The 24,382-nt window shown below is 43.7% G+C and overlaps 1 protein-coding gene across 5 annotated transcripts in view; it reads left to right on the top strand.

Moving 5' to 3' along the window:
• Positions 1-24,382, top strand: part of CACNA2D3 (calcium voltage-gated channel auxiliary subunit alpha2delta 3) — a 784,865-nt gene that overhangs the window by 378,853 nt on the left and 381,630 nt on the right. For all 5 annotated transcript variants that reach the window (XM_060307837.1, XM_060307836.1, XM_060307834.1 and 2 more), the window contains one exon: positions 18,782-18,871. In XM_060307837.1, the coding sequence (XP_060163820.1) occupies positions 18,782-18,871 (90 nt within the window). The remainder of the gene's footprint in view (positions 1-18,781; positions 18,872-24,382) is intronic.

Raw genomic sequence — 24,382 nt, 5'->3', positions numbered from 1 at the left:
TGAAAGGAACATAAAATGATACAACCACTTTGGGAAACATTTGGTTGTTTCTTATAAAACTAAACATGCAATTACGATGTGACCCAGCAGTTGCGCTCTTGGGCATTTATCTCAGATAGATGAAAACTTGTGTTCACACAAAAACCTGTTAGCAGCTTTATTTGTAGAAGCTAAAAACTGGAAACAACCCAGATATCCTTCAGTAGGTGAATAGTTAACAAGCTATGATATATCCATACCATGAAATACTACTTAGCAATTAAAAACAAAAGAACTATTTGTACCCACAATAACTTGGACAAATCTTTGAATATTTGGGGAATTATCCTGAGTGGAAAAAGCCAATCCCAAAATAATACATACTGCATGATTCCATTCTTATAACATTCTTTTTTTTTTTTTTTTTTTTTTTGCGGTACGCGGGCCTCTCACTGTTGTGGCCTCTCCCGTTGCGGAGCACAGGCTCTGGATGCACAGGCTCAGCGGCCATGTCTCACGGGCCCAGCCGCTCCGCGGCATGTGGGATCTTCCCGGACCGGGGCACGAACCCGCGTCCCCTGCATTGGCAGGCGGACTCTCAACCACTGCGCCACCAGGGAAGCCCCAACATTCTTGAAATTACAAAATTATGGAAGTGGAGAACAAATTAGTGGTTGCCAGGGGTTTGGGTTGGGAGTGGGGAGAGGTCAGTGGTTATAAAAGGGCAGCATGAGGGAACCTTGTTGTGATGGGATTGTTATGTATCTTGACTTTATCAATGTCAATACCCTGATTGTGATATTATATCACTATATACTATATAGATAGTATATATATATATATCACTATATCCTGTAGTTTTGCATCATGTCAGTGGAAGAATACTAGGTAAAAGGTATAAGGCATTTCTCTGTGTTATTTCTGAGAATTGCATGTGGATCTATACTTACCTCAAAATAAAGAGTTTAATAAAAATATTATGAAGTATACAAGTTGATCTTAAAAAGGGGCTTTATCAAATTAGTGCAAGCAGTTGAACAATGTGTGTTAGGTTGCTTTAGTTATCTTAAAAAAAAGTTGCTGATTGTAGCTCAGTTTCTAATGGCAAGGGATGTCAGTATTCTTACCTGAAATCTCAGAAGACAAAGCATTTGTTTTTCATTGGAATCTTGGGATATTTTAAGCAAAGATGAGCTCTTTTGGCTAATTTCAACGAATTTCCATTTGTATCATCAAATAGATGTTAGGCCACATACATTAAGGACTCGCATCATGGATGTGACACAGACTAGTAAATTCATAAAAAGCAAAATGATAATTTACATCACCTCACCTAACTGCAAAGTCCTGGGGTGGAAAAGTCTGCACCCAAGGCCTTGAACATGGTGTCAGGAGTCATCCCCACTCCCTCCAGTGCCTCCCCTATGTGTCTTCTTATGGACTCTGATTCTGCAAGGTCAGGTGCACATTCTGGATCCATAATTGCATTTCCAGTGGCTGGAGCAGCCCAGCCAGCAGCCTGGTCCCAGTGTCTACAGCTGTGGCAAGGAGGCAGGCCTGTGTTGGACAGACCTACTTGGTTTTCCAGAAGGAAAAGACTGGGCACCTAGGTCAGTACCTATGAGGTTGATGCTCAGTAGAAGCATGAATGAATGAATGAATGAATGAATGAATAGATAAGCCACCTGGGAGAGGATTCTGGTTGAAAAATTTTTTTTTTTCATTTCAGTAGAAGACCCACAAAACACTGAAAACAAAAGCATGAAATGCATTACTTTTTTTTTTTTTTTTTTGCGGTACGCGGGCCTCTCACTGTTGTGGCCTCGCCCGTCGCGGAGCACAGGCTACAGACGCGCAGGCTCAGTGGCCACGGCTCACGGGCCCAGCCGCTCCGCGGCATGTGGGATCTTCCCGGACCGGGGCACAAACTCGTGTCCCCTGCATCGGCAGGCGGACTCTCAACCACTGCGCCACCAGGGAAGCCCCATTACATTTTAATATAATCAGGATAACCTGAACTCGATTGTGAGTGAAATTATCTGATTCCAGGGTTGATATTCCTCACTACTCTGTCTAGTTCAGTCCAAATCCCTTGAATGGCAGCTTTGAAGCCATTTTCTCATGTTCTTTGTGAAATAGGAATGGGGATTATGACCTTCTGTATAAACCTGTGTACAACAGGCAGTGTGCATGCATGTTGATGCCAACCTTCCATCCTGTGAGTTAAATAATTCTGACTAAAATGTGCCAAATCCTTTGGGATGTTTCATTCTTCACTCAAAATATCCATATATATCCTGACAAGTTCTCATGACAGCCAAATATCATGTCTTTCTTACTTTTTCATCTTATGACGATTTCCCTGGTGACCACTGTAATGCTACTTGCAGTTAATGAAAGGGTATGAAAGGGCTTCTAGAAGGTGACATCTGGGATTATTATGTCGTGTATCTTCAGTCCAATGACAGTTAACTCTGGTTTCCCAATATTTAGGTGACCTCCTGAAAAATCAAAACTGGATAATTTTAATTAAAACAGTTTGATAAAATTCATCTTAAAAATTTGAAAGAGGAATGAGAGAATCTTGATGTCTTGAAATAAAAGAAAATGTTAGGGCAAAAACACTGGCCTTGGACAGACTAAATAGTCCTGTTTCACAGATTTCCTGTGATTTTGCTTGACATGGCCCATGACACATCATCCCTGAACAAGTGATCTTGAGATTCTATTAAGTTTTTGTTTTTGTCTTTCAAAGTATTGTTTACTGTCTGGAGAGAATTTTGCTTTGCTGCTTTATGTACCAATTAACAGAAATATTCTTTCTTTAAAGAAAGAGAAACCATGACAAATTCGTTGAGCCTGGAGTTTAAATATAGAATTCAAATGAGTAAACTCTTGTCCTAATCTACTTCAGACCTCCTGAACCGTTCATCAGACCTTAAAATGAACCTCCTGTGGCCTCTCTTGGGGGAGGGAGGAAGATTAGTGATATGGCTTTTCTCTGGTTTTATAATGAAGATGTTCTGAAATCCACTGAATTTCATAGCTCTGTTCAAGGTTCATTTGTATTTGCTGCAAAATCAACCAATCTTAGAAACCCATGTCACTGTCATCTTCCTCCACAGTTTTGATCTTTTCCCACGGGATCAGGAGACACTGAACTTCAGTGAATTAACAAAAATGCACATCAGAGTTGCTGGATTTTCCCCAGTATTGTTTCTTCCAGCTTGAACTTTGTCAAAAGAGTCATCCTGGATTCTAAAACTTCCCCCTTCCCATGGCTTTATGGGCATCCAGTGTACAGATGGGTATACATTGTACAGATTTGCCAGTGTTATGGGAGTGAGGGGTATGTTATGAACTGTAAGCAGAAAGTAGCCCTCTGCACATTCATGAATGTTGCCTGCCCAAACACCAAGGGAGACAAAATTGCAGAGAGAACAAACACTAACCCATTTTTATTCAATTCAAAATTAATAAAAGGTAGTAAGAATTGCATTGCTTTAAAAAATGTCACAGTACATTTAAAAATACAGAGAAAAATTTGGAATAACTTAAATGTAAATAAATTTTTCTAGATCCAAAATAACACAATGAGCTCTAAACAAGAATAAGTTGGGTTTATGTATATTACCACAAAAGAGTGACAATGGTCTATAGTTAGGTGAACTAAAAGCATGACGTTGTACAGCAGATCTCTAGAACTTATCTTGGAATATTGAATTATTGGGCACCTCCTTATTAAGGCTTCTATCATATGCCTCCTGTTTGCCTATCCATTCTCCTCTTTTGCTATTATGACATTTCCCCCCACCCCTGCCCTCCATCACCTTTCTCTCTCTCCCTCCTTACTTCCCTCTTTCTTTCCTATTCCAGCCATATTAAAATTCCTATAGCCTAGAAGTCATCGTGCACCCTCTTGAAACCTTACAGGTGTTCTGTTTTCCCTGTTTGGAACATACAACTTTGTTCCTTCCTATTCTCCCACATCTCTTTTGCCCAATTAACTTTTTCATCCTCTGATCTCAGATACAATAACAGTGCCCTCTGTGGTTTCCCCATGATGCCACGTGGCGATCTGGTTTCTCTCTGCCCTTCCCACTAGCCAGGGTCTCCTGGATCTGGTTTCTCTCTGCCCTTCCCACTAGCCAGGGTCTCCTGGATGATTCTGTATTCACCACTGTTTCTACTGCATCCAGCATAGGGCTGGGCTGTGCATAAAGAGCACTGAATGGAGGAAGGAAGGAGCACATCGGATCAAGTCAGTCTCCTGATCAGAGCCCTCCCAAGGTTTCCTATTCCACCTAGAATGAAACCTAACCTTCTTTTCAGTGAGTGCAGTGCCTGCCAACCACTATACGCTCTTTCTTCATCCACTCTGGGCATGGAGCTCGTTTCTTTGTCATCCCGCTCTACGCCATGCCCACTCCCACCTCCTAAGGGCCTCAGCACCAACTCCTTCTCCTGAAAGAAGTAGAAGCTTTCCTTTTTGGTTAGATCTCAGCCCAGAGGTCACCTTCCCTGACCCCTGCTCCATGCTACCCTGCTCTGACTCATGTGAGCCCTGGTGACAGATGTTCCTTTCTTTTTATTTACTTGTTCTTTTGTCTGTCTCTCACCCACAACCTGAAAGATCTCTCTGTGGACACTCATACTCTGTGTTTTATCACTGCTGCCTCTCTTAGAAGGAGACCTTGTCCATCAAAAGTTCTCAGATATTACTGACTAAATAGGTGAATGAATGGAGAAAGGAATATTCATTTTCTCATCCTGCTATAGTTTAACATGAAGTCTTAGGTCTTGAGAGTAAAAGAGAAAGCTAGAGGTAGGCAAACTGACAGTTGAAAAATGGGAGCTGATAGTCTGATTTTGGGCCGGGGGAAAGACCAAAATCGGTTTAGATAAAATAGCTGGGAGGACATAAGCAACATCAAGGATTTTGATAAAAGTTACAGCAATATATCTATATCCACCAGAGTTACTGTTCAGCATGACAATTTTGAGTTATTGGGGTGAATTTAATTTCAGATCAATAGTCTCTATTTTGGAGAGAGAAGAGTAATATTAGAGGTGGAAATGCCTAACGGTTAAGAACCAAGTTAACATGGCTGTGAGTCTGGCCAAGGTGACCAGCTGTGGAGCAGTGTGTGTATCACCTCACCTCTGTAAGCTGCCTTTTCCTTCCCATCCACAGGTGAGCATCCACTGTCCCCTTCCTTCCTGTACTATCACATAGGACTCTGGGAAAGTTTAACGGGAGAATGGCATTAGGGCGTTTTGCAGGGCCAGCATCTTAACAAATTTGAGTAATTGTTTATTCACTTAAGTAATAATAATAATTAATGATTTCTTAAGAAGTTTTTCTGCCCCAAATGTTAACATGTAGAAAGATAGAGTATATGAAGGCTAAACTGCAGTTCTCAGAACAAGCCACTTCCCAGAGCATTTCTCCTAGAGAGACCAGCCCTTCTGCATGAAGTTCTCATGTGCATATATACCACCAAGCTATCCACCTTTTGACATTTTTAATGGAAACACTCAAACCATTAAGCTAGAATGTGCTGTCCATGATTTCACAAATATTTAGTTAACAATCATGGGAATTGTACCTGGCAGTGTGGCACAGAAACAGTTCAGCACTTGGATGCACACATGTCCTGGGCCATCAGTAAATATAACAATCTGTGAGTAAAATGTGACCGACCCAGAGCGTCTGGGCTACCCTAGAGACCACTTCAGGCACTTATAAAAATAATACTGTCCGTGACTATAGTCGAGGTTTTTGGCCAGCATCTAATGTCCAAGAAACCCCTGTCTTACACTAAAACCCAAGTTATTTTTATGGCAGGTGTCACTGATGGGAAGATAGAAAAGAAAGTAGAAATGGCAAGAGGTCCTGCAGCACATTGTAAAATCGTGCCTTGTTGAGTGGCAGGTGCAGCCACCTTAGCTATTCTGCTGTAACCTTCTAGAACACTGTGAATGTCAGGGTAATGGGAACCCAGTCATGCCTCCCTCACACCTCGGTTGCGACTCCTTACTTTCCAAAGCCTCGTCTTCTCTCTCCTTTCATTGAATCATCACTAACTCTGGGAGAGGAAGTCACACCCTGCAATCTCATATTTTATGTTGGATGAAATGAATCTAGGGCGACTTGATCAGAATAAAAGACTATTAGGAGCAGCCTTATTAAATTGCTATTTTTGTAGGTTAAAAAATGGTCTCATAGTTCAGCATTTCTCTTAGGTGTTATGGCCAGTCCCTGTTAATTGGGAGGCGACCTCAGGTGTAACACATTAGCCTGTATGCTCCCAATAGGTTGTACAGCTGATTCAATTAATGACTATTAAATGTATAAATTAACTGTACAGGATCCTAAAAGCAAATAAAGTAACTAATTAATAAGAAAAAAACCCAAAAACAACCTAGTCATCAGAACAATGGACTTTAATATGCAGATTACCGCAGCAGTGTGGGAAAGCAGCCCTTAGGTCTGCCCTCTAACTTCAATTATTTCTGAGGGATTAAACCTGTTACTTTTGCCAAACCTGGTTAAAATGAGCTATGAGAAACCCCCTGAAGGTTTTAATGCCGCGTGACTTCACTCTGTGCTCATTCCTTAGGTCTGGGCCTGGATGCCAGACCATCCGAGGATTAATTAGCACACTGGCCACAGGGGGCAGAGCCTGGGGAGAGTAGGGAGCTGCCAGGGTCTCTGCCTCAGCTGCATCACTGAGCCTGGGGAGGATCATCCAGATGCCAGGCCCAGACCCTGTGCTCTGCCTGCCAAGGCCCTGGTGGTGTAAGCCAGCTGGCACAGAGTGTGCGCAACCCTCGAGTTTGCGGCCAGTTAGTTGCGCGAAACACTTAAGGACCAGGGGTTGGCGCAGGAGGCATTTCTCAGGAAGGAGCTGTTGTCTGACCTGAACCTTGCCAGTTCTGCATTCTCAAGCAGTGTCTGATGCAGCCTGTCCCCTCCCTGGGGGAGTGAGGTACAATGGCACACTTGGGTAGAAGACCCAAAAGCTAACAGAAGGAAGCTCCTGCAGCCTTGCTCCCTTTACACGTTGTTTGTGCCCTGTTGCTAATTGAAGATCAGTCTCCTCTCCATTAAACGCGTTCAGTGCACAAAGCAGAAGGTATTTTCACTTGTGTAGCTGCCTCTTCTTATCTTTAGAGAGAGAAGATGTTCTTCTATCTGTAATACTTAAAAGATTTGCTTTATGTCTAGTAACTTTCTAGGGTGTTTGCCTCAAACTCTTGCTGGGTTGAGCTGGATTGACCTCATTTAGTAGCTAGCTGGGTCTTGGAGGGGAGCATCTAGCACGAATCAGTGTGCCTTGGTTGAAACTGATATCTCATGATCATTCCACTAGGGTAGTTAGAAAGTTGCATGCCTGGCTTTTCCTCAAGGACTGGTTTGGTTTGGGGAACTACAGACTGCCGAGTACCCAAGATAATGGGGTATGCTGTGAGGCACTGGGGAGCTGCCTCACGAATGGAGCCTCCTGCTGTACTTGTTTTTGGCTTTCCTTCCTTGCCAGCTGTATGAGCCTCCCACGCCATGGCTTCATCATGTGTACATCTAATGAGCCGTGCATGGAAGCTGCAGGTCTTAGAAGGGGCAATTCACTGAGTGCAGCTCTGACCCAATGTCTGGAGCCCTCCCTGTCATTCTGCTCCCAGGATGCTGCACTGGACCTCCTTGCCCAGAGGTTTCTTCACTCATTTTTGTTGATAATCAAATGTTTATCTATCTATCTATATTTTTTGATGATGCCCAGATCGTGTACCCAATGTCTTACACTTGGATTTGTGTGATCCAGAGTAGCTGACCAAGACCACTCACTCACATTTTCATCATGGACATATCATGTTGGATGAGACTGGTCACATTTGGCTAAAAGCATTTTGACTTAAATAATTTCTAAATTCCCATTCTGGTCATCAGGTGGCGAATGATTAAAACTTGGCAGCTGGGCCTAAGAATCCCAAGAACAATATTAAACAATGTGTAGATTGCTAAGCCCATTGGAGATCTACTAGATTAGAATCTGTCAGCCTGGAGCCCCAGAATGTTTTTTAACAAGTTTCCGGGTACTTCTGTTGTGGTCCGTCCATGAACCTACTATTAGACATCATTGGGATCTAGTACACCCCAAAACTTTTGCTCCAGTCACCCCACAGAAATTAGCGATTCTCCTTGGATTTTTTTGGATGTGGAAGCTTCATGATCATGTACCTTTTTTTTTTTAACATCTTTATTGGAGTATAATTGCTTTACAATGGTGTGTTAGTTTCTGCTTTACAACAAAATGAATCTGTTATATATATACATATGTTCCCATATCCCTTCCCTCCTGCATCTCCCTCCCTCCCACCCTCCCTATCCCACCCCTCCAGGCGGTCACAAAGCACCGAGCTGATCTCCCTGTGCCATGCAGCTGCTTCCCACTAGCTATCTACCTTATGTTTGGTAGTGTATATAGCATGTACCTTCTGATCTCTCATTACTGTTTCCATTCCAAGCCTTGGGAGCCTGATTTAAATGTATGAGTTATTTTTGGAGTTAAAATATTAAATATTTTCATGGTTAGGAGATGCCTTCTAAAACTCTTCATTTTTCCTGATATTTGACACCAGCTAATTTTAATAGCTGGCTTATCAATCTAATAGCTGTGAAGGGCTCCGTGTACAGTTCCCAGTTAAGGATAAAATGCTGTGTTTTAGCCTTTTAGGACACTGGGAAATAAAACCAGGCATTGATGAACATGAGTAGACATTTATGTAGAGACAAAAGTCTGTGAATGGAGACAGTCTTCTAATACAATGCCAAGTTCCTGTCCCTATGTCTGCCCCAAGCCAAGCTGACATCAGGACTGGCTAAATAATTTGCAGGGCCTAGTGCAAAATGAAAATGAGGGGCCGCTTGTCCAAAAATTAAGAATTGCAGGGTGGTGGCCGCAGATCATTAAACCTGGGCCCTTCTAAACATGGGTTCCTGTGTGAAGCCAACCCTGGAATTGGTCTCATTTATCAGCTCTGAGAAATATTTCCTCTTTTTTTACCTGTTTATAAGATGGCTTCGAAAGAGCATCTACATAATAATAGGAAGAAAAGAGTTCTGAACTACTGTACAAAATTTTGAGGTAGGTAGACTCAGTTTTAGGGTTCTGTCTTTTTTTTTTTTGAACCAGTGTTAAATTTGTTTCTACTTCACTTGTGTGAAAGTTTATCCGACCACTAGAGGTATATCTCTTCTTTACTACCACCCCAGAAGGAGCTTCCATTGGGATCTTTTAAAAAACACCAGCCCCATAATCTGAGATTTCAAGCTGGAGTTGAAGCAGTGCAGTGCCTGCTGTTGTTTAGACATTTCCATTGTCTGAAGTTGAAGGTTTTTGTGGGTGGTCCCCCTCTGTTCGTGTCACTATCAACAAACATGTGGAAAGAAGAAATAAGCACAGATGAGGACAAGCTTCAATCAGCTCTGCCTTAATTAGCGAGTCGGTTGCATTTGTAGCACAGGCAGAATCAATTAGGGAGCTGGGCTAGGAGACAGCACTGGCCCTGCCATCCGCCCAGCCTGGAGAATGTACGTAGGTGGCTCCACTGAAGAGGAAGAGATGCTGTCCCTGGCCTCCTCCTAAACAAGGCTCCAAGACTGCTTATTTCACCCAACTGTTTTTAGTTCTTTTATTTTCCAAGAATTCCTCCTATCTGCCAGGCTCTCTCTGCCTCATCTATCCACTCTCTTCCTTTCTTTCAAGGGCCTGCCCCTCTGAGGTGTCATTGTGTGGGTTTTTCTGGTTCCCTTGAAGGCAGGGACCATCTCTTCCACTGTCCCTACTGCTCCAGGTCAAGAGTGAAGCATGCAATGGGCACTTGATAGCATGTCTGTCTGTCGTATGGAGCAACCTGGTATTTCTGCAAATTGCAAGGTGGCTTCAAGGCTGATTCCAAAATTTGGAATTCTTCCACAAATGTGGACATGCTAGGAAGAGGGGGCTCATCTACAGCATTGAGGCTTTGTCTGTGTAATGATGCTTTCATTTTTAACATTTCTTATTATACAAAATAATAAAGAATGTTGATAGGCAAAAGGAAGAAAATTTTAAAAGTCACATGTAATCTTACCAAAAAGAACTCACTATAATACCATTGTGTTTATCCTGAAGGCCGTTATGTCAGGTATATGTGCTTTAAAAAAAGGTAGATTGTAACTTCTTTAAATGTCTTTTAAAATTAATAGCAAGTTGTGATAACGCTTCTAGTCCCTGAAATACTCTTTACAATATTTTAGATGGCTACAGAGCATTTCAACCTCCTTATTGTTGCAAATATAGTTTGCTTTCCTTTTTTTTGCTCCTATAAATAATGCTGTAATAAGCATCTGTGTATAAATATTTGCATATTTTCTTGATTAATTCCCTATAAGAAATTCATAGAATTGAACTTGGGTCCAATCATATTTAGCTTTTGCATTCATATAAGGCTTTTTATATATTTTAGTTTGTCCATTGATTCAACAAGTATTCGAGTGTCTGCCTTGGGCTAGCTAGGCACCATAAGGGTGTTGGGGCCATAATGTGAGCAAGACAAATGAAGTCCTTTCTCTCATGGAGATGCCAACTATAAATATACATCTCTTCATAGCTGAAGTTTTCAGGGCTTGTCATTGTGTTTGGAATGAACTAAAGCTGTGACTTCTGTCTGGTCTCATATACTACAGTTGATGAAAGCCTCCTTCCTCCAAGAAGCAAACTTGAATCAAATCAAGGTTTTTTATAAAGTTTATGAACTTGGACCTTCAGAAATGTCAGAAAGATGTGAAGAGTGAGGGCCTGCCTGTTTACACACACACAACAGCATCTTGCCAGGCAAGACACAAAGCAAGTGCTTCTGTCCAAGTAGCATTTGGACTGTGGCTTTCCTCAGTCTCTGGAAGGTTCTCAGAATTGGCTCCCTCAGAGGCCTAACAAGGAGGATGATGAACTGATAAGGCAGGGAGTCCTCCTGGACCCCACCTTGCCCTGCTGTGCAAAGCTTCTGTGGAGGCACCAGTTCCACTTCAGGTATTTCCAGATTGCAGAGAATATCCAATTCTGTGCTCATCATCATCATCTTACATAGGATAGTTAGTGCTTCTGCCATTGAAATGAGGTTGTAGCTCAACTGACTACCTGATATGAATTAATACTCATTGTTCACATCTAGGAGATCCATCTTGTCTCTAATTTGGCGCTAGTATTAAACAGCTGCTACCTCCAGACACTTCAATTTGTAATATACACCGTTAAGGAGAAATGGGGACTGACTCAGACACAGTTCTATCAGGTCTGTACTTTCTCCCCCAAATTGCAAACATCTGGACCTGCCTCTTTAAAACCAGCTTTATTGAGCTATTGTGTTTTCACGTTTGAGAAACACAGTCTGCCTTCCCCACTGGAATCTAATGACAGTCTAATTCACTTTGTGGTAGTGGTGTCACAAGATGTGTACAAGTGCTTCTCTCTGCAGCATGTAGAGGGGGAGCACACGTAGTGAGAAGATAAGAAACAAAGGGTAGCTTTCCCCAGGCAAGAAAAATCACAATATGTCCCTAAAGAGTTAGAGAAAAGGGTTTCTGGAAAATAGGTGGTCCAGGGGGTGGTTTGAGACCTAGCAGAAAAGAAAGAGTGTACCCAAGACAGAAGAGAAGGTAATACTGATGACCACAGCATTTATTGGGTGCTTTATATACATCAGCCTCAGCTTAAGTACTCATGCCCTAGGTCCGTGACATATGTGCCCAAAAGATGGTGTAAAATTAAGCCAGGGGCTTTCTCAAACTCCACTGGAGCATGGGAGAATTATCCCAGGGTTGGGGGTGAAGGAGGGTTTGTTGTCAGGAGGAATTACATCATGATGAAGAGTCCATATTTATGTGAAATCATCTCGTGGCCTAGTATCAGTCAGGTCGGAAGGCAGGAATGGAAATCCTCTGGGCCTCTGACAAACAACCTACTGCAGTTTGGGTTTGGAGCTTGTTGGCGATGGGACCATTGCAATGTGTGAAGGCTTTTTTGGAAATTTCCATGAGGAGTTTGGCGTCAGAATGAGACAGACATGATCACTGGGACACTGCTCCTCTATTCAGTCTGATTTTATATTGACATGAGCAGTATCCCTATTTTAGGAGAAGGCGAGTGGCACCATGTCTGTTACCCATAGAGCTGAAGATTGGAGAGCTTCCACAGAGCACTCATACCTCTAGCTCCTTAATTTTAGTTTGTCACCTGGTGGCCACAATACAAAGTAACCTAACAAAGCCAAGCATGTTTGATGAACACCTGCTCTCTAGCTATCTATCAGAATTCTGCACTCCCTGGGCACTGACAGATGCTAGGTGTGACCCAGGCAGCAAGAAACGGGGACCTGCACACTTCCCATATCTCCTTCGCTCACATGCACAATCTTGTTCCATTGGATCTCATCAAAAAACATAGATTCAACAGTAAAATTATTAAGAATTTCAAGATAGTGACAGCGTAGCATTAAACCAAGCATGGGCCCTTTGAGCATGGGGCGCTCTGTGGCTACATATGTCATGTACCCATGAAACCAGCCCTGCGTGACATCCCTAGGGCTCTGTATGCTGCATCTTGTCAGGGATGTCGAGAGCTGCACCCTGTGTATTGGAAGGGGCTGATTGCATATGGGTTTAGATATGGGGCTCTGCACTTTGAAACCCACCTTCCTCTTACTTGCTCTGCCATCCTGGGCAAGTATTTCACCATTCTAAGCCTCCATTTGCCTATGTGTAAAATAGGAACCTAATAGTACCTTTTAGGGGTGTTTAGGAGGATCAAGTGAGGTTATGGATGAAAAATACCCAGTGCCCAGCACACAGTTATCATCTGGCCAGTGCTGGCTGCCATTGGAGGAATTGGGTGAGGCAATTTCTGCAAGCCTTCCCATGGCTGCAGCAACCCTTGTCCAGATGTAATGGGCACAAAATTTGGGTCTGCTGAACTCAAGTGACCTGGATGGGCATCACTGATAGGTGGTTGTTAGCCTTTCCCCCAAGTAACCCCAGCCAGAACCACTGGCTCTCAGTGACTCTGTGGATGGGGAATTGTGTTGTCTCCCGATGGCCACTTTATATATTAATCCCCTGCTTTTAATTGGGAGGGCTCAAACATTCCATTATAATTACATAGGGAAAAACATGATTGCTGTTATCACAGAGAGAGTTATCAGTATTGATTCAACTAAATCAAATGCTGGTGGAGGGAGAGGGTTGTTTCTCCAGGACCCTCCACTGGCCTGGATGTTGTGACTGTTTCACAGAGATAAGCAGCCTCGCTGTGCCTGCTGGCATCGGGCATAGGCAGCCGTGGCGCTCGTGCTGGTTCATCTCCCCAGGCTTTAAGCTGCACTAATTGCTTTGGAAGCGAGGCCTTCTCCTGAGCAGCAGCATATGCTGCATGAGTGCCTAAAGCAAAGATAAAAAGCCAGCCGCCTCCTCCTTTATTGAAGTTTAATAATAAAATGGAACCGTCACCATTCCCAATAAATGGTTTATTTTAATTTAGAAAAATAATGGAAACTGGCCACCTTCTGGCACACAGTTGTTGAGGACTCTTTTCCTGGCTTGGCTAATTCTGAACCTCCTGTTCTTTGGTAGCTTGCTCTGAAAGACACTGAGGCCTTGGTGTTGGTAAAATCAACCATGTGTCTCTCCATTTAATAAAACCTGGCCCTTAAAGGGTGAAATAAGTCATTTTTCAAGGTGGATTAGACTGTAAAGTTGTAAACCAGGAAGTTGACATAGGTGTTTAAGGTGTAAAGTTTTGCAGGATTTTTTTTCAAATATTTCTTTTAACAAATATGAAATTAAAGTAGTCTCACATGTTTCTGTCATTGCAGTTCTTTCAGATGATTTTTCCTGTAATAATAGTGAGAGGCCAGCTTGATAGCTCTTGCATTAAGAGGGAAAAGAAGGCATAGATGAAGGCAGTATCTTTACTAAGGCTTATAGAGGGGGTGAGTGGCAGAGTGGGAGTTGGAATTCAAGACATCTGGCTCCTGCTTGCTGCTACTAAGGCACTGATGCTCTCACTTTTCTACCCAATACACAGAAGCTTTCCCATCCCCATTTCATAGGGAGCAAAATTGAGGCCTGAGAGCCAAAGCTACTTGCCTCGGGGTGTCATAGCCGGTAAATGGACTAGCCAGAACTAGGACTCGGTCTCTTGAATCCCAGTTCAGTTTGATTCTTGCGAAGTCCATGGGGTCTATATACCAGTTGCTAACATACAAGTATAATATGATTGCATTAAATATAAACATTTTTGATCTTACAGTAAGTCGCCAGACCTGAGAATAGGAAAAGAAATCTGTATTGATAAGAAGGCTGCAGGGCAGTCAGCCAGGCCCCTTCATTCCCTTTCAGACACTACCCTTGGAGTGCACACAATTAGAGTTCATCTTCAGCAAATTACTCCAGGCCATGGGGAGCAAAAGCCATGGCTGTTCCATCCATGTGCCCCACGAGTGTGCTGTGTAGGAAGTGCCTGTCTTTGTCTGGCATGGGCACTCAGACAATGTGCAAACCAGGCAATGCAATGACAGTGATTAAGAAGGGGAGGAGAGGGGCATAGATGAGATGAGAAGGATCATTGTAATGCAAGGGGGTCTTTGGGGAGGTATTGTCTCAGCCAGGGTTATTGTGATGGGCTTGGTCATCAAGGTCCTTTGGTTGAGTGGCCTGAATACAGCTAAATCTGGTCAGGCAAAGAGGCAAATTTATTGACTCGCTTACCTGAGAAAACTAAGCATGGCTGGATCTAGGGGCTCAAGCCATGCTGTCTTGACTGTATCTCACCCCCTTCCATTGTGGGCTCTGTTCTTCTTGTCTGTTACCTTTATTCAGATGATCTCTTCCTGTGCAGTGGCTGCTGGCAGGACCAGCCTGACTCCCTGACCTCTCAGTAATCTCAATGGAGAGAGTCTTCTTCCTCACGTTCCAGTAGAAGCCCAACTGTGGCCTCTGGGATGGAATTCACAGACTGGACAGGGCTGATCAAAGGGCCCACCCCTTGATCTGGGAAGGAGAGAGAGAGATGTTAGCCTCATCCAATTTATATAAATTATGGGGTGGCGGGGAAGAAGGAAAATCAGAAGAAGGGGAAAGGATGCTGGACAGGCAAAATCACACATAGCCACTGGCCTTAGAGTTTCCTCTGACTCACCATTAGTCAAGAGGAAGGACCAGACTAGCCCTTGTGTCTCCAGGTCAGTATTATCCAATAGAACTTTATGTGATGATGGAGATATTCTTTAATCTTCACAGTCCAGTGCAGTGACCACCAACCATATGGGGCTGTTGAGCATTTGAAATGTGGCTTGTGTGATCAAGGAACTGAGTTTTTAATTTTAGGTAATTTTAATTAAATTTAATGTAAATAGCTACACGTAGCTCATGGCTACCATAATGGACAGAGTAGCTCTTAGTGGAGGTCATATTGCAGGAGATGGTTCCCTGGAAGGCAAGACCCCCTGTCCCCACTTTGGAGGAGAGTTGGGCTGAGGGTTAAATGCAGAGTGTGGAAGACCAGGATGATGAAGTTGAGTTGGTTTAGGTTGTGGAGTAGGAGGAAAGGGAGTTTGGTTGTGAGGGAGAGGACAGGGAGGAAGAAATAAAGGGAGAAACTTTCATCTGTGACATCATTTGGAAACCTCTAACTTGAGGAAATATTTTTTCTGTCTCATATATGAACCCAGTTTCTACCAGGAAGAAACAAAATCACAATTGACCTTGTTATAATAGCAAATTGAGGGGAATTCCATGACATGTTATTGCATTTTACTCTAAATGTCCAACAATAAAAGCAACCATTGCCTGAAGCAACATTCTGCACATGACATGCAGCTACACATGGAGTAAAAGAAAAATTGGTGTGTTATTAAAAAAAACTGTAAACTTGTGTGATTGAACACAATTAAATGCAGTAGACAGAAATGACATCAAATGAATAGAACGAACCAAGGCAGCGTCCAGTCACTGGGATGTGAATCTGGGGCCGGTTAAAGACCAGACTTTCTGATGTGCCTGTCATCCTGCTCTGTGTCCTGTAGGGTATGTTGGGGCCACCCTGAGGTGGTGCTTGTCAAGCCTAAGTCCTCTTGGTGGTCACCACTCACCCACAAGTCGGGTTTCCAAGGGTGGAGGTTCTTGGAGAAGGCAGACTGATTTGCTCTGATCCCCTCTTGCCCACCTGCAGCGGGATGCATGGGCTTCCGCAGATTCAGCCAGTTTCCTAGGTTTGTCCACCGAGTGCTCATGGAGAACATGCCATGAGCTCGGCATCCTGTTGGGCCTTAGGCATCAATCAAGAATAACAGAGAAGCAGGAAACTTGGTTCCTGGATGTGTGGTTTGCCTGGGTCCTTGGTCCTCAGCATGCCACTTGATAATCACCTGTAGACTCAGCTGCAGCCCAAGTGCAGGGATTAAGAGCAACCATACTGGAGACAAACTGGCCAGGTGTATGTCAAGCTCATAGCCAGTGCCTGGCATGCAGGCTATCCCCCCCACCCCCCACCAAAAAAAAAAGAGCAGCAGGTGTGTAGTGGAAAGAAGGAAGGCATGAGAGCCGCTGAAGCCAACCTGGGTAGAACCTGTGCCAGGCAGCTTGGAGGTATGTGAATTTAGGCGCAGTACTGGACCTCAGTCTTAGCATCTGCAGAGTGGGATGATGGAACTTCACAGGGTTGTTGTGAGGACCCAGTTGACTGGTGTTTGTTAAGGACCTAACACAGAGCAGGCTTCCAGAACCGCGGCTGCTCTGGTAAGCATGAGATCATGGTTGCTGGAAGGGTTGGACCAGGGAAGAGGTCTTGTGGGTGGTATGAGGATCCCCAGGGTGATTTGCCAACTTCACATCCAGGCTTGATTCATGTTAGGCTTAGGTGTCATTAAAGCTGATCACCAGGGCTTCCCTGGTGGCACAGTGGTTAAGAATCCGCCTGCCAATGCAGGGGACACGGGTTTGAATCCTGGTCCGGGAAGACTCCTCATGTCGCGGAGCAGCTAAGCCCGTGCGCCACAACTACCGAGCCTGCACTCTAGAGCCCACGAGCCACAACTACTGAAGCCTGTTCTCCTAGAGCCCATGCTCTGCCACAAGAGAAGCCACTGAAATGAGAAGCCCGTGCACCGCAACAAAGAGTAGCCCCCACTCGCCACAACTAGAGAAAGCCCGTGTGCAGCAACGAAGACCCAACACAGCCAAAAATAATAAATAAATAAATTTATTTTTAAAAAAATAAGTAAAGCTGATCACCATAAGGATCCCACTCAAGCTTTCCAGTCCAGTTTGCCAGCAAACCTGCAGTCCATCCTGATGACCAGAAACCCCAGGCAGAGCAGCATCTTAGAACCATCAGTCATGTCCTAGGATCAGTCTCTATGATGCTTCGATCACTTTCGGAGTCCTCAGGCAGACACATTATGAGTGGGTGTCACCATGTGGATGCTGATGGCACACTTGGAGCACTGTTGGGTCTCAGGCACAGTAGGAGAAAGGAAGCCACTCCTAGGCCAGGAAGTCACTGGCAAACCTTTACCACTAACCCAGCCCTCTTGCCCCTCTCCCTCCTAGTGACTTTTCCAGCCATTTCCCCAGCAGACAAGGGTATAGATGCCTTTGGAAAGAGAATAATTCATTTCAATAGAAAAGATACAGTTTTGGAATGGGTCAGTTGGAAAGTGATGCCAGTTGCTGTGTTGCTGTGGACATAGGCTTTGGGCCAGTGACCATCATGTACATTCCCGTGTACCTGGGCATGCACCTGGGCCCGCTCTTGCCTCTTTGTTGGGAAGCAGAAATGTTTGGGTTTCACAGTCACTTTCTTTGTCCCCTTTACTTTCCAGCTAATGCTGGGCTTCTGTGGAACAGACATAGCAGGAGGTCCTGGGGCTGCTCCTGAAGAGGCTTCTTCCCATCTGCCTGTTCCTCGAAGCCCTCTCTATTTGTAGCCTGGATTTCCTTTCCATAGTCACAGTTCTCATGCTGTGATCCAGTCTCTAGCCTCACTTTTTGGCTCTTTGGAGGTGGCTATTGAGCACCTTCTGTGTATCAGAAACGTGGTAGATGTAGGGGACAATAGACAACCAGACATGCCATGTCTTAGGAACATCACAGTCTTAAGTGGGGAGGGAATCTAATCAGGCGATTACACACCTGAAGTGCTAAGTGCATGGTGGATCTGAGCCTGGTGTGCCAGCCTGGGCTTGCAAGGAAGCATTCCAGGCTCTCAGGTGGGTGTTCTGGGAAGGTTCCCAGGGCAGGAGGGGGTGACGTTCAAACTGAGACCCCAGAAGTAGGTAAGAGAGACCATCACGATGGGGAGGGGAGGGCAGAAAATGGATGGAGAGTGTGTTCCCAGTGGAGGGAGGGCATGCATGGAGTCTTAAAAAATCATCAAGAGTGGGAAAATAGAGGGTGGGAGAGTGGAGAGTCATGGGAGATGAAACTGGAGAGGAAAGCAGGAATTTTCAACAAATTGCATACTTTTCACCAAAATCTGAACTACTTTTCCCCTAAAATGTAATCAAAGCTAAAAAAAATACACATGGAAGGTATATTTTATATTGAATATGTTCTTATGTTTTGAATTTGAAAGGCAGAAGCCAAATTATGACCATTTGGGTCTGAGAATCATTGGTTTTGCCTTGGCATGTGCTTGTTCATTCAAGGTTGGTGTTTCATATAACAGGACAGATGCTAATGGATTTTTTTGCTTTGCTGTTTCAGCACTTCAGGGAGCATCTAGACAAACTTTTTGCCAAAGGAATCGGAATGCTGGATATAGCTCTGAATGAGGCCTTCAACATTCTCAGTGATGTAAGCTCCTTTTTGATTTGCCTTTCTTTTCTCCAGGAGAATAGATGGGATTTTTTAAAAAGTTGTGGACCAGCATTATTGTTAGCCCTGGCTGTCACTGAGCAGTATTCACAGGCATAGAATGTGGGGAAGGTAAGGCTGGCCATATGAGTGATCTGGTGAACCAGGTCCACCTGGTGAAGCCATACCAGCCCCCTGCTGGGCAGAGTTGATGGTGCAGTCTGGTCAGGGGACTCACCTGACACACTCATTGACTCTGGGGCTGTTAGTGTCTCAACACTAGAGCACCATCTAATGCAGATTTCTTTTCACCTGAAAAACTCTCAGTTTCTTCATGCAGTAGACTCACTTCTTACTGTGTCACACTGAGTCCCTGCCTGTGGCGCTGTTCAGAGGGAGAAGGGCTTCTCTGTGTGGTGTTTAGGGAGTGCCACAAGCTCTACCTATCCCTCCCTCCAGCCCCCTGGAGATTCACAGTACGCAGTGCACACTCAAGGCTTCAGTAAGTACTGCAAAAAAGAATGCCGCTTCACCTGCTGTCTCTCCCACTTCTTTGAACAAAGAATCCTTTTTTCAAGTAGCACCTGTTAACATCCTGTGAAATATGTTGGGGAAGCTTGGGTTGGTTATTCTTCCCCTTGAATGCAATTGTGTTAGGCTAGAACAACATGCATCTTTGTGATCTTTTTACTCTGGGAGGGCAGTAGGAAAAGAAATGACTATATTAATGCAGGTTCTGTATCATTTATTTAACTACTATATATTGCATGCTCTTTAGTGTCAGACACTGGGAATAATACACCAGTGAACAGAATAGACAAAGGGTTTGCTTTAATGGACCTAACATCCTACTGAAAAGGTCAGCAACCTATGGCCCAGGAGACAAATCAGCCTGCATCTTGTTTTTGTAAGTAATGTCTTATTGGAGCACAGCCATGCCCACCTGATTATGTATAGACTATGGCTGTTCTTGCACTACAATGGCAGAGTTGATTAGTTTCAATAGATACCATGTGGCCTGTAAAACCTAAAACATTTACTATGTCGCCCTTTACAGAGGTTTTCTGACCCCAGTTCTAATGGGAAGAGACACATGAAGTGAGTAGTCTTAAGGAGAACAATAGCACCACTGTTTCAGTGTGATAGGACTTGCTTCTTTACACAGTGAGGTCAGGGAAGAGCTCTCTGATTATGTGTTGTTGGAGTAGAGACCTGAAGGAAGTGAAGGAGCAGCCATAATGGATATCTTGAGGAAGAAATTTCCAACAAGAGGAACAGCAAATGAAAAGGCCCTGAGGCAGGGACGTTTGACATATTTACAATACAGCAAGGAGACCAGTGTGACAAGAGCAAAGTGGGGAAGAAAGAGTGTACTAAGAAATGAGATCACGGAGGTAGCAGGATCATGTGGACCTAATAGACACTAGTGAGGACTTTGGCTCTTGCTCTGCATAGGATGGAAAGTCATTGGAGTCTGAGCAGAGAATGACACAATCCAACTTGGATTTTAACAGTATCCACCGGCTGCTGTATTGATAAACAAGGACAGTAGCCGGAAGGACATTATCTAAGTGACATATAATGGTGGCTTTGGATGAGGGAGGTAGCAGTTAAAATGTTAAGGAGCAGAAAAATAGAAACCACTCTAGGTATTTCAAACAGCAGAAGTTGAACTCAGAAAGTTGGTTGCACAGGGGATGGAAAAGCTGAGAAATCAAACAAAGAATGAAACAATCCATGGATTAGTACCAGCAGGAGGTAGCTCCTCTCTAGGGCAGGAAGGACAGCAGGATGGAGGGATGCCATCAGAGCCTCCTCATTGTGGCTGTCCAGATGGGAATAAAACCATGGAGGGGGCTGCCCAGCACAAGCTGGAATCCTGGGGAGAAGGGCCTGTCCTGTGGAAGCTAGTGCCTTGGAGGAGATGCTGCTATTGCTGGAAAATGCCCAGGCCCCCAAAGCAGAGAGAAAGGGAGAAATGACTTAGAAATACCTTGGCTTCTCTCTTGTGGCCTTCAGTGTTTGTTCTCCTTAAGACGAAACTTGTCAAAACTGTTGGAGAGCCTGGGAAATGTGGTTTTCAGGAAAAAGACACATGGGGTGGAGCTGAAAGCAAACAAGTGACAGCTATGTTGAGCTGTCGCAGGAGCTGGGAGACCAGCTGGAGGCTCAGAGGCCTCGCCTCTAGGTAGCTCTCTGGGCAGCCTGCTGTCAGTTTCCAGGTGGGCATTCACCCAGCACTGCACTTGTTTTGGTGGTCAGTTATGCCTGACTCCATAACTTGAGTTTTTCCCACTCAGCTACAATGGCCTCTCAAGCCAAGGGTAGGCCCTGATTCTAGACTCTTTTACCAATAATATCTACTCACACATAGAAGGCCATTTACGTCTCAGTCCTGAGCCAGTATCATGTACAACTGCAGAGGAGAGAAACATAAGGAGGGAGGGTGTCATTTCAGCTTCCTTCATACAAATTGGAGGCCCTTCCTTCTCACCTCGCTCCAAAGTGCTGTTGGCTACAGATAATTAGCATTTATGTACAACTCGGTGTTTGGGACAGCACATGCCTATTAACAGCGTGTTAATAATTAATAAACATAACTGACCAGAGTCAAGGACCAAGTTACATCTTTAAATTCTGCTTTGAACCCTGGGTAGGCACCTTCTCAGGACTGGGAGATGCTGAGCCCTTCATCTCAGCAGGCTTTTGCTAGGGGGTGATATTGAAAGGACTTGCCACATTTGGGAAACTGGTTCTCTTTATTTCTAAATCCTGGTGTCTAGTGCAGGGGGGCGGCTACTCTGAGCTGGGGAGTCCCTTGCTTGGAAATGTGCCCTGCAGATTTCTGTTTTTCCTGTTCTTTGGCAGAAGTGATAAAGGAGTGGAGAGTTAGGAGACACTTCTTGTATTTAAATTTGTGGCTTCTGGAGTCAGGCAGGCTGGGCTGAGAAGCCTGACTCAGAACTTGCTGTGTGACCTTGAAAAAAATTCTGCTCGGTTTTGCCTTTATTTTCCTCATCTGTAAAATGGGGATAGGAATAGACCCAGCACTGGCCACTTAATTTGTGAAGCCCAGTGCAAAATGAAAATGCAGGCCCTTGTTCAAAAGTTAAAAAGAATTTTAGGAGAGTGACAGCAGAGTGTTCAACTAAGTGTGGGGCCCTGTACAGCTATGCACGTCACATGCCATGAAGCTGACCCTGCTGGATGGGGGCTGAGGATTCAGCATGAGGAAGTGGTGCCCTGCTCCCTTTCAGCAGTGCTGGGTTGGGTGGGAAGTGTCATCTCCGTGACCACAGAGACACTAGGCAACCTCAACTTTTGCCAGGTTGCCTATGGTTCCTAGAAGCAGCTCCCACTCTTGATGCTTTGGTACTACTCCCTGCCCAAATCCTCAGGAATATCTGCTTGTCTTCATCTGACCCTTTCTTCTTTTCCTTGCCCTGGCACCTTTTCTCTCCCCATCCATTTCACTTATCAATTTTGTTTTAAGACACTCCTAAATAAAGAAGATGTGGTACATATATACATGGAATATTACTCAGCCATAAAAAGGAATGAAATCGGGTCATTTGTAGAGATGTGGATGGATCTAGAGACTGTCAAACAGAGTGAAGTAAGTCAGAAAGACAAAAACAAATATTGTATATTAACATGTATATGTGGAACCTCGAAAAATGGTACAGATGAACCGGTTTGCAGGGCAGAAATAGAGACACAGATGTAGAGATGTAGAGACAAACGTATGGACACCAAGGGGGGAAAGTGGCAGGGAGGGGTTGGTGTGATGAATTGGGAGATTGGGATTGACATATATACACTAATATGTATAAAATGGATAACTAATAAGAACCTGTATAAAAAAATAAATAAAATTTAAAAAAAAAAGAGACACTCCTAAGTCAGTGATCCCACTGCATGCCCAGTGGAGTGCTGGTCTGCCACAAGGCTCCGATGTAGGTGTTGTGGTCAAGGTGCAGGATGCCATCCTCCTTTTGGAGACTCACAATACACTTGTGCTACTAGAGGCCTTAGAAGTCCCACAGTGATCAGACCTTTTAAAGTGTGTCTATACCAGCACCCAAACTTATTGACCCAGGAACTCTTTACATCATATTACAACCTCAGGATAGAACCTTGTAGAAATCACAGCTTAGCAAGCACACCTTCAGGCATAATAATATCTTTTTATCCTTTAAGAGGGTGTATTGCACTCCCAACACCTCTAATAGCCAGAGAAATCTCCAACACGTGGATTTTTTCCCTTGAAACCTGGTGAGAGAAGTATTTTTGAACCAGGGAAACCTTCCACACACCTGCTTGCTCTGTCTTCACCTGTAAAACTCCTCTGGGGTCTGGCCAGTCAGAAAGTCTGAGGGGTTGAATGTAAATTCCAGAAAGCGAGAAATGGAAGGAACAAAAATGTTACAAAATGTCCCTGCTTGAGATTCATTGACAGTTGGCACCATATTCTTTTGAGTGTACATTTATCCCAGAGAGAGAAACATTTCCATCCCATCCCTTGCCATTGGGCTTTTAAATAGCCGAACACTTTGAAAAACAGAGATGGTTAATCTCCCGTGAAAATGAAGCTTTAGCTATTTTCCACTTCATCAATATGACCTTTAGTGATATAATTCTCTTCCTGTGTATTATGCCTGCCTTTGCAAGTCAGTATGAAATAAAAAGCTATTTCTTGAACACACAAATACACATTCTCTCTCTCTTTCTCTTACACACAATTTGAAATGACAATTATGGTTAGAGCTTAGAATGGTTCAGAGGTTACTATAACTAAATGAAGTTAATTCTGTTTTGCAATTACCTGCATTTCAGTTTCAGTATTTGCTCAAATGACTTAAAGGCTTTGAAAGGCACGTTCAAATAAACTTCTAAGACCCTTCTAGCTATTGATCTCTGCTGCATTCATTAGATTCACTAAGAACACAGAGCTGGTTTGCTACAGTAGTTAGCATCTACCTTGTCATGTGACAACTGCAATTATATTTTTTGGCGATGAATACAATCTTTGCAGTGATTACCTTTTAAAAATTTTTCTTAGCCAATTAAATAAAATTTGGTGACATTTCAAAGACTGTTAATCACAACCAAATGCTCTAAATGTCAGGATGCATTGAAATTTTCACTGCTAACTGATGAATCACTGAGCTAATTGTAGTTCATCATCAGGCCCTTGTCATTGTTATTATTATGGAAAACACTTCCATCTCTCTCGCTATTCAATAAAAATAAGTTCTAGACAAATATGAAGAGAAGAGATATTACTCATCAAAGCATTTGAATTTAATTGCATTCTTCAAAATTCTCCAACTGCAGATTGCTGCAGAGAAAACCAGGGACTCAGCCACGGAGGAAAGTAATGGTTCTGAGTAAATAGCTCCAGGCAGCCCCTTCTTCCAGTCTGCAGTATTCAGATATCTTTATTTCCCTCTCTTTCTTGCCTTTTGTTTGGGAGAGTTTTTCCAGGATGTTTTCAAATGAGTTATATGA

This window comes from Globicephala melas, chromosome 11, assembly GCF_963455315.2.
Source record: "Globicephala melas chromosome 11, mGloMel1.2, whole genome shotgun sequence".
Lineage (NCBI taxonomy): Eukaryota > Metazoa > Chordata > Mammalia > Artiodactyla > Delphinidae > Globicephala > Globicephala melas.
This window is presented reverse-complemented; position numbering and strand designations above follow the sequence as displayed.